Genomic DNA, 17,573 nt, shown 5'->3' on the forward strand with positions numbered 1-17,573 from the left:
TAATCACCTGCACACTAAGCCATTGAACAATGTCTCTGGGAGAACTTTGGTGTTTACTGATGTTAGCCAGCTTTCAAACAGTGACCTCGAAGAGAAGCATCCCATCTTAAACCTTCTCTTCTCTATTCTTCCATCACATGATCTGCCTAATTTCTATTAAAGTGAATGGAAGTTACTCATATTCTGTGATGGAAGAATTGCGTGCTTGCACTTTTCACAGCTTCAAACTATATTTGTCATTTCTTAAATGTCAAACTATCTGCAGTTCTCTAATTTTCTTTGAGCCTGACTACTTTCTCATATATATCCACTATACCTAGATATCTCTGATCATGCATTGCTTTGTCAGCTAACCGTGTTTTTCATCTTCATTTCATGTTGATGTTTCCTTGGTCTAGCACATGAGCTTGTAAATCAAGATCAGGTCTGAAAAGTCCTAATTGCTATATTAAACAGCTGGTAGCTGTCAGACTGCTTAGGCATATCTGTTTTGGCTCTCATGAATATGAGAGAAATGATTAACATAGCTGTCTTACATGAACATGTGTTAAAAATAGACCTTTCTTGCAAATAAGAGCATTGTTTTAGGGGCATAAGAAATCACAGTAAAATATTCAAATTTACTTTTAGTCTCTTTTGACTGACATTGTAGAAGTATTTTCACAATCCCAATTTAAGATGAATTTCTCCATGCAAGTTTTTCCAAAATATCAGGCAAAATTCAGAGAAAAGTTTACAGATTGCACCTAAAACTACTAGCATCATGGGGAAAAAAAGGAGAATGGTGGAGGCTGTGTTTATATCCCTAAATGTAATTAAAATAATACTTATGTAATGTTTATAAGCCCTTCCATGCCTACGTTTCTATGATTCTGTAGGTGGTGGGGTTTTCTTAATTCTACTGCTGTAGTACCAAAAGCACAGATTCAGAATCAGAGCCCTGTTGTGCTAGATGTCTTAAAACACACATGAAGGCACAGCCCCTGTCTCCAAAGCGCTCATTTTCTAAAAGGACAAGGGGATCCAATGTACAAGCAAAGTGCTCAGGGTGATGGCTGCAAAACATCATGCTGAGCTCAGTGTTTTATGAGACACAGTGTGGGGCAACAAGGGAGCATCAAGGGGATAAATTAACAAGAGGACTTTTCAGCTTGGAAAAGAAGAAACTAAGGGGGGATATGATAGAGGTCTATAAAATCATGAGTGGTGTGGAGAAAGTGAATAAGGAAAAGTTATTTACTTGTTCCCATAATATAAGAACTAGGGGCCACCAAATGAAATTAATGGGTAGCAGGTTTAAAACCAATAAAGGGAAGTTCTTCACACAATGCACAGTCATCCTGTGGAACTCCTTGCCTGAGGAGATTGTGAAGGCTAGGACTATAACAGGGTTTAAAAGAGAACTGGATAAATTCATGGAGGTTCAGGCCATTAATGGCTATTAGCCAGGATGGGCAAGGAATGGTGTCCCTAGCCTCTGTTTGTCAGAGGGTGGAGATGGATGGCAGGAGAGAGATAACTTGATAATTACCTGTTCGGTTCACTCCCTCTGGGGCACCTGGCATTGGCCACTGTTGGTAAACAGGATACTGGGCTGGATGGACCTTTAGTCTGACCCAATATGGCCATTCTTATGTTCTTAAGAATATGGAAGTGGGAAGGGAAAGGGGATGTTGAGGGAGAAGCAAAGAAAAGAAGATAGGATGGAGGACTGGAAAAGAGACCAGAAAGAAAGGCCAGTCAGCTGATAGAAAGAATGCCTGTAGTCCAAACTGAAAGAAAGCAAAGTATGATGACATCACTTGCACCCAATGTGTTCTGGAAGTGCCTTATTCCCCAGGGCTTCACTGCTGCTCTGGCTCCTGGAGGGCACATTGGGGTGGGGAGTTCCACTGATATCTGAAGGAGGTGAGGGGAAGTGGGGGGACAATACTTCAGTAATTTTGGATGCTCCCACAGTTTAGCAACAACAGTAACCATCTTGAAATGCTTGGGGGGTGGGGGGGCGTTTGTCTGCTGTGTACCACTTAAAGATAACAGAAATGCACATTGGCCTGTTAACTTTTAAGTCCTTCTCCTCTGTTGCAGGTATTCTATGGCAGATTATTGGAGGAAGCTAACAGGGGTTCATTTCCAGCTGAGGTGGTCAATAAAATCTTTTCTAATATTTCATCGATCAATGCCTTCCACAGTAAATTCTTGCTTCCGGAGCTTGAGAAAAGAATGCAAGAATGGTAAGAATTGTTTTGAAAGATACTAAGCCTTTTAATAATGGGTCTGAGCTAGCATAGAAATTGTTACATGACAGAGACAGAGGACACTTTTACCGTTAAAATGCTCCAGGGAAGTTCTGCTGCTGGGAAAAAGTGTCTGCTACTCTACTGTTCATCAGGGTTTCGTTTAATAGAGGAATTAAGCATGTCCTTAGCTTAAGCACACGCATTGTCTCAGTGAAGTCAGTGGAATTACTCACATGTAAAATCTTTAGTTGAATGGGAGCAGTAGCCCTTTAAGATTACATGCTACCCGATGAGTCTGTTGCCTGAAATACAGGAATTGGTGCAAATGAATGTTTATACAGTTATTGTGCAAGAACCTGATGCATTAATTTTTATCGTTGCTTTCTACGCTATAATAAAGTAGAATTCCTTTTATTATTACATGTTTTAACTTTATCATTTAGTAATTAACACCTGGTTCTGAATTATTTTTAGGATGATGTTGTCATGGCATTTTTTCAAAGGAAAGTCATGTTAAAAGAGCAAGCCAGGGTGGTATATGTGTTAAAATATTGTGTAATGGGCATTTTGTACTCTGGATAAGCTTTTTATTTTCCCTCCTTAGTGCAAATAACTAGAAGTGTGCTGTGCTGTGATAACACTAGACATAGCGGTTGTCAGCACACACTCAAATTATTTAATCCAACCTAATTCTTCAAAAAAAGTAACATTTTCTATAAAGCAAGGAAGTATCAGAATTAGATAACACCTAAACAGCATAAAATAAAGTAATGCTTAACATTAAGCTTGCATTCCGTACAATATTAAATACTTTATTATAATGGTGTATACGAGAAATTCATCTTTTTGGATTCATCAAAAAAAAATCTGATACTAAATATGAACCCAAATATTAAACTGCTCAATTTTGGGGGAGGGGAAGTACGATTTACTTCAGTAATGCTTTAAAAGCTATAGCATACATAAACTACATTCTGCCTTAGAGAAAGAGCACAAATTATAGGAGACAGACTGTACTATGTGTCATATTAGTAAAATACTGTGACAGGATCCCGGAGTACAACCTGGAACTGTGGGACAACTGTTCCCCCTTAACTCTCCAACCTGGGCTGTCTCTCACAAAGCTATGCCAGTGACAAACAGCAAACCCTTCTAGGCACTGTGATCACTTAGCCATCATCATGTGGAGCCCCACACACAGCAAAATTGCATGAATGCTCCCAGAGCCACTCATGAATAAGGCTATGATTTAGTCACGGGTTTTTTAGTAAAAGTCACGTACAGGTCAGGAGCAATAAACAGAACTGGCTATGACTTTTATGAAAAATACCCCTAACTAAATCTTAGGTGCTAAGGAACGTGGGGTGGGAGGAGGGCACTCCAGCATGTGGGGAAGGTGCTCCGGCAGTTGCTGCTGCTCCTGGGGACAGGTGGACAGCCCGGGGCCTCGCTGCTGCTCCTCTGGGTTGGGGATGACCCGGGGCACCCCTGCTGCCACTACTGCTCCTCCAGGTGGGGGGGTGGCCCAGGGCTAGCAGGCACAGCTGAGGGTATAGCCTGAGGTAGAGTTTCATTGCAGCCTGGTCCGGCAACCTGCCTGCTTTGCCATGAGAATGCAGGCTAATCAAGCCCAGGTTCTGTTAGGCCTCCAGTGCTAACCCACAATTCTACCTAGGCTGTGATTTCTTGTCTACCTCCTTCCTTCCTTCTGCACTGAAGTCACCTACACTGGCTCAGTACTTTAACCCCACATTTTCTCACTCCATTTTTGCTGTGCTTCCAAAGAATTTGAGCAGCGCTAGTTCATGAATGTGTGCTAAGTATCACTTTGTGGCTCGCAGACTGAATTCCTTAGTGATGATCTCATTAGAAGTTCTTGATGCCGAATGCTGTTTGGTTTTGTGTACAAAACAGTCTGCATTAATGAGGAGCTCCGCTTGGAAGTTACTTAGATAAAGTGTTCTTATGTCGCTGACACAGGCAGCAGCTCCATGCTAAGTGAGAGAGAGCATCCTGCAAACAAATTCACGGAAGAGCCCAGGTTAATTCATACTAAGATCCATGGGATATCCCACCAGAAATCCCATCCCAGTTCACTGACTAGTGCAGCACCACTGGGGATACTATTGCACAAAGAGGACTTTGCAGTGGGGATGCACCAGGCTAGGTTAGTCTGGGCTAACTCTGCAGTGAAGCCATATACCCTAAATGGCACTAGAATTATAAGCTCTACGGACTTTGCTGGGTTGTGTTTGGTGGATTAACTAAGACTGTTTTGAACAAAAGGCAGTGAGAACCTGTTTATATTACAGCAGGCAGTTAATCATGGGTAAATGGTGTTCCAGTTGGTCATGACATCTTGAGACTAGGGTTGTTGAATAATCGCAGCTAACTTACTCAATTATCTCAAAAAAATTAATTGTGATTAAAAAAATTAATCTCGATTAATTGCACTGTTAAACAATAGAATACCAATTGAAATGTATTAAATATTTTGGATGTTTTTCTACATTTTCAAATACATTGATTTCTATTATAACACAGAATACAAAGTGTACAGTGCTCACTTTATATAATTTTTATTACAAATGTTTGCACTGTAAAAATGATAAACAAAAGAAATAGTATTTTTCAATTCACCTCATACAAATACTGTAGTGCAATCTCTTTATTGTGAAAGTGTAATTTACAAATGTAGATTTTGTTGTTGTTACATAACTGCACTCAAAAACAAAACAATGTAAAGCACTAGAGACTACAAGTCCACTCAGTCCTACTTCTTGTTCAGCAAATCGCTAAGACAAACAAATTTGTTTACATTTACGGGAGAGAATGCTGCCTGCTTCTTATTTACAATGTCACCTGAAACTGAAACAGGCATTTGCATGGCACTTTTATAGCTGGCGTTTCAAGGTATTTACATGCCAGATATGCTGAACATTTGTATGCCCCTTCATGCTTCGGCCACCATTCCAGAGGACATGCTGATAATGCTCTTCAAAAAACAAAAAATATGTTAATTAAATGTGTGACTGAACTCCTAGGGGGAGAATGGTATGTCTCCAGCTCTATGTTTCACCCACATTCTGCCATATATCTCGTGTTCTAGCAGTCTTGGATGATGACCCAAGCACATGTTCATTTTAAGAACACTTTCACTGCAGATTTGACAAAATGCAAAGAAGGCACCAATGTGAGATTTCTAAAAATAGCTCTAGCACTCGACCCAAGTTTTAAGCCTCTGAAGTGCTGTTCAGAGTCTGAGAGGGACGAGGTGTGGAGCATGCTTTCAGAAGTATTGAAAGAGCAACAATCAGATGCAGAAACTACGGAACCTGAACTACCAAAAAAGAAAATCAACCTTCTGCTGGTGTCATCTGTCTCAGATGATCAAAATGAACATGCAACGGTCCGCTCTGCTTTGGATAGCTGTTGAGCAGAACCCGTCATCAGCATGGACGCATGTCCTCTGGAATGGTGGTTGAAGCATGAAGGGACATGTGAATCTTTAGTGTATCTGGCACGTAAATATCTTGCAACGCTGGTGTCAAGGTTCCTTCCCCACTCTGAACTCTAGGGTACAGATGTGGGGACCTGCATGAAAAACCCCCTAAGCTTATTCTTACCAGCTTAGGTTAAAGCTTTCCCAAGGTACAAACTATTTTACCTTTTGCCGCGGGACTTTATTGCTGCCACAACCAAGCGTCTAACAAATATATAACAGGGAAAGAGCCCATGTGGAAACGTCTTCCCACGCAAAATCCTTCCAAACCCTACACCCCCTTTCCTGGGGAAGGCAGGATAAAAATCCTCACCAATTTGCATAGGTGAACACAGACCCAAACCCTTGGATCTTAAGAACAATGAAAAAGCAATCAGGTTCTTAAAAGAAGAATTTTAATTGAAGAAAAAGTAAAAGAATCACCTCTGTAAAATCAGGATGGTAAATACCTTACAGGCTAATCAGATTCAAAACATAGAGAATTGCTCTAGGCAAAACCTTAAGTTACAAAAAGACACAAAAACAAGAATATACATTCCATTCAGCACAACTTATTTTATCAGCCATTTAAACAAAACAAAATCTAACGCTTATCTAACTAGATTGCTTATTAGCCCTTTACAGGAGTTCTGACCTGCATTCCTTTTCTGTTCCCAGCAAAAGCAACACACAGATCAAGAGAGCCTTTGTTTCTCCCCGCCTCCAGCTTTGAGAGTATCTTGTCTCCTCATTGGTCATTTTGGTCAGGTGCCAGCGAGGTTATCCTAGCTACTTAACCCTTTACAGGTGAAAGGGCTTTTCCTCTGGCCGGGGGGGGATTTAAAGGTGTTTACCCTTCCCTTTATATTTATGACAGCCGACTACAACAGTGCCATGCAAACACCTGTTCTCACTTTCAGGTGACATTGTAAACAAGAAGCGGGCAGCATTATCTCCTGCAAATTGTAACCAAACTTGTTTGTCTGAGTGATTGGCTGAAGTAGGACTGAGTGGAATTGTAGGCTCTAAAGTTTTACGTTGTGCTCTTAGCCCACTGAAAATGGGCATGGGTGAAAATGGGTATGGCTTTGAGTCTATGGTAAATGGATAGCATTGTCACGAGTAATCAAGCATTTTCAAACAGGGGCATATATTGCGGATAACGTTATGGTTTGGGAACTGGTAACAAGGTTCCGGTAGTTTTGCTGAGCCAGCCAACACACAAATTGTTTGAATCGTTTATGGATTGGTTATCTACAGCCATCAGTTCACCGATGGCACTATGCGTTCTGTCATCAGAAGATTCTTCTTTCCAAGCTGCCTCTGCGCTGCATGTTCTTCCAGAGTACTTTGTGCTGTGCCTTACGGATAAGCTCCTGCATTTTCCATTTAAACTGATTTTTATCACACACACAAATCCTGGGTTTTACAAAAAGTATTATTCACTTCCCCCCAGCCCCAATTTTCACTGTACTTTTATATATTCAAGTATATAAAAAAATAGCTTGTTTTATTAGGAAAATACAATACATTGTGAGAGATTTAGATATTACAATAATACGTTAATCTGTGTGTATATGCCACGCTTCCTGTTGAAGTAAGGCTATGTATTAATCTAGAAGATACACACAATAAACAGACGCACGCAAGCTCTGAAGTACGTGCACATCTGAACGTACTGTTGAATCTCACACCCACCATGTACATTTTTCAAGCTGTTAGCAGATAACAGTTTAAAGATCTGACACACTAAACGGGACAAAAATGAAAATCTGTATCTGAATACATTTCAGAACACAAGGGAAGTATTCACAAGTTAAAAAAAACAAAAACAGGAGAAAAGGAAGTTGAGTGTATGCGCTGCTAATGGTGTGGCCCAATTATTAAATGTAAATATTTGTAGCCTAATAGTTCTAAGTCTACAATAGTAAACTTTATTCAAATGGAAAGTTTTATTTGGGGATCAGAGTTATATTGTTTTCTTAAACTCAGAGGTGGCATTGTGTTTTGAGTTCTGTTCTAGTTCTGCAGCAAACCACATTGAATTCCATTAATCTGCTGTACTTTTTCCCCTTTTCTTCCATCCAACCTCCCCCACCCAATATTTACCCAGAAAAATTAGTAATTTTTTTCCACCAATTTTCACCTTTTGTTTTTGTTGTAATAAATACCAATACATTCCTGGGAAACATTAAATAAAATAAAAAATGAAAACGAAGGGCCCTACTTATGGAGGGGTTCTGAAGTCATAGTAGACTTAATGTGCTTGACTTTTTTGGACATCTCTGATGTGGCCTACTGCCCAAGCTTGTAAAAATTGGACACCTTCAGGTCTGGCATTAGAGACAGCCTTGAAAATTTAGTTTCTCTGGAGGGAAAGTGAAATCAGACCACCTTCGGTAAACTAGCAGCTATAGATAAGTAGCCCATTTCATTTGTAGGGTATTTCTTGTTTGGCTCATTAAACTATTGGAACCTTGTTGCAAACTCTGTATGTTTGTGAAAAGGTCAGCACGAAGTGATTTTTCAAATTTTGAAAAGCTGCTAAATGCTACGTGTTTACTGTGGACCTAAAGCAACACGACATTCTTTACTACTTTAAGCTTCTAAGTGACTTAATTTTTTTTTCAAAGTATGAAATTTATCATAATTAACTTAAAACTGTCTGATTTTTTTCAATAGTTTCTAGCAATACTGGAATCTTCTCAGTTCTGCATTAATTGGCCTCCTGAGTTTTCACCTCCAGCTGAGAAGTGCAGTGTTGTATAACTTATAATGGCAGCTCAGAGAAATGCCATTCACTAAATGGAAATAATGAAAGAAGAATTAACATTTTATATAGTGCTTTATTCCTTACTTAAGGCCTTTATACATGATCAAGATAGGACACAAAGATTGTTTTCACTTTTGCAGATCTCCTTTGAAGGTCAGACTGGGATCCTTTATGTAGTAAAGGATCCTTGGAGGATTCATTACTTTAGATTTTTTAAATAATATTTTTCCCTCATTCTGTCAGCTAGTTAATACCTTGTCGGCTTTTACTTATTTGCTGTGAAGTTGAGATTCAATCCTCTTGCTCTGCAGGACTGGGACCCCCAGAATTGGAGATATTCTGCAGAAGTTAGCTCCTTTCCTCAAGATGTATGGAGAGTATGTGAAAAACTTTGATAATGCAATGGAACTGGTGAAAATGTGGACTGAGCGGTCACCTCTATTCAAATCCATTATTCAGGACATTCAGGTAATGTAGGAGACTATTTCTTGAAAAGCTACAAAGTAGTGTGTATGTGTCATTTTCTATATTTCTGAAAGACCGTTTTAAATCATCAAATATCCAGTCCCTTAGAAAGACAAGGTAGGTAAGGTAATAATATCTTTTATTGGATCAACTTCTGTTGGTGGAAGGAACAAACTTTCAAGCTACACAGAGCTCTTCCTCAGGTCTGGAGAAGGTAACCAGAGTGTCTGAGCTAAATACAAGGTGGGACAAGTCTAAGGGGTTCACACACACAGTAGGAGACAACTTCCCACTTCATTTTAAGTAAAGGGTGAGCAGGCAGTAGGGTGTTTTACAAATTGGTTTTATGGCTCATTACAACAGTCTGTGTTAAGTCCATGGTTTTCAGTGTCCAACAGAGTTATGAATTTAAGTTCCCAGGCTTGTCTTTTGTAGCAGTTGTGTAGGTTTCCTATGAGGATGAGCACTGAGAGGTCAGATATGGAGTGATTGCTTTGCTTTGTGAAAAATATACACCCATGGGTGATAGGTTATTTTTTGTCTGTTATCATTTTTCTATGCGAGTTTGTTTGAGAGTATAGTGATTGACTGGTTTCACCCATGTAGTTGTTGTTGGAGTCTTTGATGCACTGGATGAGGTATACCAATGTTGCGATGGGTATGTATAGGAACCATGGATTTTGAAAAGTGTTTTGTGGGGGGCATTGATCATTTTAGCAGTGGAGTTATGTCTGCAGGTTCTGCATCTGTTGTTCTCAAAGAGTCTGGTGCTGCTTTGAATTGATGTTTCCTGGTCTATGGGAAGCTTGCTTCTGATGATGAGCTTGGATAGGCTGGGGGATTGTTTGAAGCCCAGAAGAGAGGGTTGGGAAAGATTTCTTTCAGGATGTGGTTCCCATCAAGTATGCATTGTAATTGTTTGATACCCCTTATGAGTTCCAGTGGGGAGCGTTAGGTGACAAATAGGGCTATGCAGTCAGGGGGATTTTTGTTTTTGTAATGAAACAGATTCTCACGGGGTATTTGGATGGACCATTCCATAACACAATCTATTTTTCTGGTCCCTTAGAAGCAAGTCAGGGTTCCATTTTGTCCTAGTTTTCCTTTTCCTTCCCATATCCTTCCTCTCCAGTGAAACGCATCATCGATCAAAGCATAAATGTTAAAACACGAGGACCAATGAATTTGCTTTGTCAGTCAAAGATACTAAAAAGTAAATAACTTTTTTTTTTTTTACAATTACATACTTGCCCATCTCTAAATTCCTAACTTGTCATGTTGGCTGACATGACCTGCAGTTTTCCAAAACACCTGAGTTAGGAAGTACGTTTACAATCCTAAAAATTGAGTAATTGAAGGGTATAGAAGCAGTCAGTCATGGAAATGTATCTCTTTGGAAAAGTCTGTAACTTCACCTCTCCAGGGCCCCTTCTTGATTTTTCTGTTAATTATGGATATCATTTCCAGCCTACAGACCAACCAACTAGAAGTTTAGGAAAGGAATAAGACATTCCTGCAGTGTGGTGCAATTTAAGCAGAATGTGTGGTCCTCAATAAGGGACTTCTTTTTGTGTGCTTTAGTCTAATCTACAGTTTACTCCTTTCTAAGGAAATGGAAGTAAACAGACATTATTTTTCTCAAAATAGCTACCCTTGTTTTTACATCATGTATAACTATGTATTGAAAGACAGCATTTTTCATACATGTGTGCCATATTAGAGGCCAGAAGAATATGCCTTGATCTTATGACTTGTCATGGTAAATTCAGTTTATCCCTTATTAACTGAATTAGATGCTTAAAATCAGTTATTACAGGTATTATTAGAAAAATTAAGTTCAAATGCAATATCATTTGTGGTCCTATTTATGAAATTCTTTCTGCTTGATACAAAGAAAATAAATACAGTGATTCTCCCTGCTTTACAATAATTAACTTTATTTGCTTTTAAAGTCATTGGAAAGAATGTTAATTATTTGATTAGGATTTAGGTCAGTCACACCTTTATATTGTGTTATCACACGCTAAGTTATGGAAAAATATTGTCTGAACTGTGGTATCTAAATATATTTACATTTTCCTAGACACAAAAAGTCTGTGGGAGTTTGACATTGCAACATCATATGCTAGAACCAGTACAACGCATTCCACGCTATGAGATGCTACTAAAGGACTACCTAAGGAAACTGCCTCAAGATTCCCTAGACTGGAAGGATGCTGAAAGTAAGTATTTCATGGATTGTGTGATTACTTAATATAGCAATAAGAAAACAGTAATAAAAGAACCCTATAAATTAAAGCTATCCTAATAAAAATGAGGTAAAGGAACACTATTGCAGGGAAAATGTTAGTGTAGAGTTGTAAGAGTCTCTGAAAAATGACCCATTTTTTATGTTGATTTCTAGGCTAGCATTAGAGCAGTGAAACTTACAATTTGTCCTTCCTGTCATGGAGCACAAAAATTCTACTTTTGTTTCACATGATTTTGCACCCTTTTCTGAAACTATGCCATATGCACAATCCTTAGGAGAAGGCTAGTTTGGCATTTAAACCCACTTTTGTGTGGCTTTTTATATAGAAATGGTCTTTGCTGAAAAAAAATTTGAAAATGGGATCCATATTTTGTTTTTTTAAAATACATATTTCAGCTATTTTTTGTGAAAATAGATTCCATTTTCAAGTTTTATCATTTTTCATGTATAAATTATGCAAAATAGATCATATTTTTTCTTATTCAGAATTGTTGATCAAATAGCTTCTGCAAATAATTCTTGGCCTGGAGCAGTTTCTTAAAAGTATTTGAAATTGGAGCTGTTTTGGTTGGCTCTGTAGATCACACTGCATGTTTCTGCTCCCTGATTGAAGGAGCCATGATTCTCAGAATCATATTTTGGGTACAAGTACTCAAGTTCATGAATTTTGAAATTCATGCCACAAACACCCTACAATAATTGATTAAAACTGGCAAGGATTCCTGCTAAGCTTTTCAAGCATCTAATCTGTTAGCTCTAATTTTTATTATATTTTACATTCAATTAAGGCAAAAGTACCCTGTTGGACAAAACACTTGTACCTTACTTTATTGACAATTTTGGGGCTTGAGAAGGTTGACGTTCGTATGAAATTTACAACTATGCCATTCGACCTAGTAGTGTGTGTACTATAGTAAATAACAATGTATTTTCATTTGTTTTTCATTTTCGGTGCCATCTAGAATCCCTGGAAATTATTTCCACAGCAGCCAGTCACTCCAATAGTGCTATACGAAAAATGGTAAGTGGCTTTTGTGGGGTTTTCCCCTTTTTAATCCTCTGGTTTTAGTCTTGTGTATTAAGTAGCATGTACAGCTAGGAAATTCTGTGAATTTTACCAGGTATATGAAATGCAGATTTTTCAAACAGTGAAACTTGTAAACTTTGGTTTCTTTGCTCCAAAATGTTGCTATTTATATTGTCCTTTTTACTGTCAGCTGGAATGCTTGATAAAATATGATATTGTAACTAAAACTCGGGAGTGGGAATTGGGATTTCTCTGTATTATTCCTGGCTGCCAGTAAGAGGTTATACTGGTCACTTAACTTTTCTGTGTTTTTGTTTCTGCACCTGTAAAATGGAGAAAATACTTATCTCCCTCGCAGGGATGTTGTGGTCCATAAACCATTAAATATTTGTAAAATATTTTGGACATGAAATAGCACTCTATATAAGTACATTCTAAAATACTGGTTAGATAAATTAGATTACTAGAAACAGTTTATGCCCAAATACAATCTGGTTCTGGCAATTTATATATATATAAATTCTTTTAAACTAGCGTTTTTCAGACTCTTACATAAGCTTCAGGTAAACCATTTTACATTGGCAAAATCACTTATTCATAAATGTAGTTTTATTTTAATTGAAAAGGAGAATCTAAAGAAGTTGTTGGAGGTGTATGAGATGTTGGGAGAAGAGGAAGATATTGTCAACCCCTCAAATGAGCTGATAAAAGAAGGACAGATCCTTAAACTTGCTGCTCGTAATACATCCGCCCAAGAACGATACCTTTTCTTAGTAAGTATCAAAACCTGTGTTTGTGTGACTGATGTTAGGCTTGTTTCAAATTTCATGGAGCTGCCTGAAAGCAAGGGTGAAATCTTCTCTCCATTTAAGTCAATGGGGAAATTTTGCCATTAACTTCACCTGGAGCCGAGATTTTACCCACAACGCTTGCTGAAAAATGACAAAAATCATTTAGAAAAGAATGTTTCAAATAGAATTAAACCAGGGTCCAGTAACATATCTAAGAATAAATGCAATATTGGTCGGTCTTAGTTGCTATAGCTACCATGGAGGCTAGTCATTTCTATTGATAGAATCTACTACTGTATTTGGGGTGCTTACATTTTGGAAACAAAAGTATTTAAGATTCTATTCTAATTAGATATTATTAGAATAGTATTTTATAGCAGTAGATTTAGCTAATCAAGTGGTCTGATTGAACATGCATGTGTGTTACAGGTATAGTAATTATTAGATGTCCTTCAAAATCCTTGAGTGTGATGTGACCAAATGAGTCACATAGCCTTGTAAGAAACTAGTACCCCTGGAAACTTCATACCCTCTTTTCAAAAGCTCTCATTGCTTTACCTAATCACATTTCCTTGGTTCACATACTCAGTGCTATCTTTATTTTAGCACTGTTGGATTCCATCAGTGATTCTTCATTAATTCCATTGTGGAATATTTGATATAACTCATTGCTGCCAATATATTAAAATGGCAAATTCAAGCCCTGATTTTTGCCATTTGCTGTATGGGCCACTGGATGCTTCATGCTCTCTAGCTAGTAAAGTATGTAGTTTCTGAGGGACGGATTTCTGCTCACCCGTGTTTCTAGCAGAGGAATAAATTATTAGTAAAAGTCTCTGAATGTGGCTAGACATGATATTAAAATGAGGGACATAAAAAGTTCAGATGTGCCATATCTGTGATATAGACTTCAGTTGACATGAATGTGGCTTAGACCATCAAAGGAATCATATTGAATCCTTCACCAGCCATTGTATGAAATCCATAATGATGCTTTTCTTGAGAGTGGTTTTAAAGTGTGCTCCAGAGATAAGCAAGCCCCTAGTCAACAGGACTTCTGAAGCACTAAGAAATATTAAAAAGGCCTTAAGTCATCTTAATGTGCTAGACTATGCTTCTATGAAACAGCATTTAAAAATATGAGTTTCTGGTTTTAATAATAAGAAAAATCTGTTAACCATTATGGATCTGATTTTAAATCTTCAAAAGCACAAACTCATAGTAGTGGATACCCTCCTAGGCTGAAATTCTAGGCTGTTAAACAATGATTATTTAAAAGCTACAAATAATAAACGATACTAATAATACCTAGCTCTTATATAGTGCTTTTCTTCAGTAGAAACCAAAGCACTTTACAAAGAAGGTCGATGTCCTCAGCTTGTCCACCTTGGCCTCATATAATTTTTCCCTTCCTTTTGTGGATTTACATATTCTCAATGTAACTTTGATTTAAAAAAAAAAAAAGTACTGTGAAGAAAAAACAGAAATCTACCATTATATGAGTTGACACAATAGACTGGAAATTCCTTCAGAGTCAATTTGCTGCTCTTATAGTATAAAGATTTTTTTAAAAAAATCTATTTACGCAGTTGTTCAGTATATTGAAATCGGCTTGGAAAACTCTTAGCAAAAGGCTTACAGTGTTGCTAAACATCACATCCACTCAGTGTATTTGATTATAAACATTATGAAAATTACTGTACATATGCAGTAGCTGGCTTTTAAATGTATCAATTAGTTGGCTTTTAATTTTATTTCTAAATCCTATCCATAGTATCAGTTCTTTCCATTTTTATTTTGTCTGACATTAACAAGCCTAATCACAGTCTCCCTCAAGTTGTTTTTGTAAGGTGATAAATGCGATTCATCTCTTAATACATTATACTTGCCTTTCTTTGTTATTGATGTGTCCTTTTTCTTTTCTTTTTTCTAATAGTTCAACAACATGTTGCTGTATTGTGTACCCAAATTCAGTTTGGTGGGATCCAAGTACTCCGTGCGAACAAGGGTTGGTATTGATGGTATGAAGATTGTAGAAACACACAATGAAGAGTATCCATGCACTTTCCAGGTGTCTGGAAAAGAGCGAACACTGGAGTTGCAGGCCAGGTAAGAGGTGTGGTCTACTTTCGAAGCATTAAAAAAATATATAAAAATAGAGGAGAATTGTGGGACTGGTTGATTTTGAAGAACTGATAAGGTGATAGGGAGCCTTTTATTTGTGAGCCTTTTATTTGTAAACCTTTAATTTGAAAAATGGCCCAGGTTGGTGGACCTAGAAATTGTCCTCACTGCTGTTCGGCCATTTTGAATAAATTGGTTGCCTAGTTCTGTTTTAGTGGATAAGATTCCTCTTTTCAGAAATCACTGCCACATTTAACCCTTGTTGACAGCCTCTGCAGAAAGACCAAGGATTAAACCCACGTGCAGAAGTGACCTTTCATCCTGAACAGTGGTGTTTGCAGTTCATGATAGAAGCATACTGTCAGGCACTGTAGAAAAGTTTTTGTGGTCTTTTTTGTGCACGTTGTATATGTTCTGTGAATAAACAAAGGCTTCACAGTCCTCTGCCTTTTTAGCTTTATGGAAAAATCCTCTATAATTTAAGAGGAATTATAACACTGCTCTCTCTAAAAATGTAACCGATCTGTATAAATTACCTTTTAAAAGCTTTAAAATGTAATTGAAAATTATAATCTTGTAAGATTTTTAACTGTCCAGTATAATTTGATGGCAGGGATACAATTGTCAATTCTATAGGATGATTCAAAACCCATAGAAAAGTTATTTTGTATTAAATTGTATTAGGACTCTTCCATGAAGGTAAATTTGTCTTTTAATGTTTTGATTCAATAATAGATTATTTTTTATTACATATCCTACTGGTCAGAAATTGTTGTGTGGTGGCAGAAGTAACACCATACAATGTGTTGACTGTGTTCCACCTGGAGGCAGCTGCATTTCACATGTGCAAAGCATTTTGTGACTGTGAACAAAATGCAGTTATCAACTATTTTTATTTTGTTCAACTTCCAGGGTGGTTAGTACTTTCATTAGCACTAAAGTTATTTAGTTTAGGGGGGAAACTTGTCTAGTTTTTGTGAACATTTTAGGCTGTGTTTCATAAAGTTCATTCAAAATTGTGAAGTATTATGTACAAAAATGCCACCCTAAAACTAGATCAGTGAGACTAAAATAATCTTAGTTGATGCATACTTTATTCTTAATGTATCCTATGCATAAATCTCATCCTATAAATTGTCATAGCTCTGATGAAATGTTTAGTTTGCCCCAGGAATTCCCTTTTCCAGATAATTTTATATATTTATTTTCAAATTACTGCTTGAGTGCATTTTAGTGTTTGTCACTTTTTTTTTTAAATAGATAGTAGATCACTTCCTACATGGAGGGATTGCTTGTCTGATATGGGGATTACATACTACTTTTAAAAGTTAGTTGAGTTGTTGGATTAGGGAGAATTATTTTATCTAATTAGAAGATTCATTTTTCCAATATTTACAGATGGTAAAGAATGAGGAACAGGACTCTGTCCTTCTATTTTTGGATTCTAGTTTTATTGCTAGTTGCAGTAATATTACAAAATACATAAGTGACACTGGAGGCATTCTCACCATAGATGGGTATGTGATCTCACCTGCACATCCCATCCAGCAGTAGGAAAAATCAAAAGGATTGTGTGAGTGTGAGTGAGAATTCTTTTTGTATGCACCTTACCTCATCAAAGTGAGGGGAGGAAGTGTTAAATGAGTAGCAGAACAAAAAATACTGTGGTGCTATTGTAATGCCGACAGACCCTGGTGGGACCTCTGGAATTTAGTGAATGAGCCCCTACTGCATAAGCTAAAAGCCAGTTGGCTGTTAGCTAAGGCTGTAGAGCAGACTCATTTCATCTGTCTCTTTAATTGGTCTCGGTGCCACTAGATGGGACAGAACACCACACCCAGGTGGTGTGTGGGTTACACTATTTCAAGTCTTTTTTTTCCTGATTCAAAATTCATAGGAAATTGGGTTTGTATTTACCCCATCACCAGATTACGGTAGTGTATTTACTTGGGGTACAAGGCATGTTTTCATAGGATTTGAATTTAGAGGCCTTATTGAGATGCTTTGAAAACAATTAATGTACAAGATTCTGGGTGGAAAATGCTTGGCCCTGTTGTCTTCGAAAGACCACCTACGCCAGTGAATAAAAGGGAACATACGGATGCCTGGTTTATGGTGTTAAAACAAAACTTTCCTTTGTTTCTATTAGATAGTATCACCCTATTATGTCAACCCTTTTTATTTCTGCTCTTGTTTACTTAACTTTAATTTGAGGAAGGGAGCTGCAGGGAAAAGTTGATATATACTGATGCGGTTTCTCCCATTTTGGTTCATTTACAGCTATCTTAAATTCACACTGAAATGTGTGTGCTGTTTCTTTTATACATTGTGCTTTAAGAAAGCTTAATGCTGGAAATGCCATTATTATATATGTTTACAGAGTGCATTTAAGATGATCTTTCACGTAGAACTTAATTCTAG

The 17,573-nt window shown here is 37.5% G+C and overlaps 1 protein-coding gene across 2 annotated transcripts in view; it reads left to right on the forward strand.

Annotated features, from left to right (window-relative positions):
- FGD4 (FYVE, RhoGEF and PH domain containing 4) overlaps positions 1-17,573 on the forward strand; it is a 124,316-nt gene that overhangs the window by 95,372 nt on the left and 11,371 nt on the right. For both annotated transcript variants that reach the window (XM_077827837.1, XM_077827847.1), the window contains exons 6-11: positions 2,089-2,234; positions 8,806-8,962; positions 11,043-11,181; positions 12,173-12,231; positions 12,864-13,010; positions 14,965-15,137. In XM_077827837.1, the coding sequence (XP_077683963.1) occupies positions 2,089-2,234; positions 8,806-8,962; positions 11,043-11,181; positions 12,173-12,231; positions 12,864-13,010; positions 14,965-15,137 (821 nt within the window). The remainder of the gene's footprint in view (positions 1-2,088; positions 2,235-8,805; positions 8,963-11,042; positions 11,182-12,172; positions 12,232-12,863; positions 13,011-14,964; positions 15,138-17,573) is intronic.

The sequence above is a fragment of the Eretmochelys imbricata genome, chromosome 1 (assembly GCF_965152235.1).
Source record: "Eretmochelys imbricata isolate rEreImb1 chromosome 1, rEreImb1.hap1, whole genome shotgun sequence".
NCBI lineage: Eukaryota > Metazoa > Chordata > Testudines > Cheloniidae > Eretmochelys > Eretmochelys imbricata.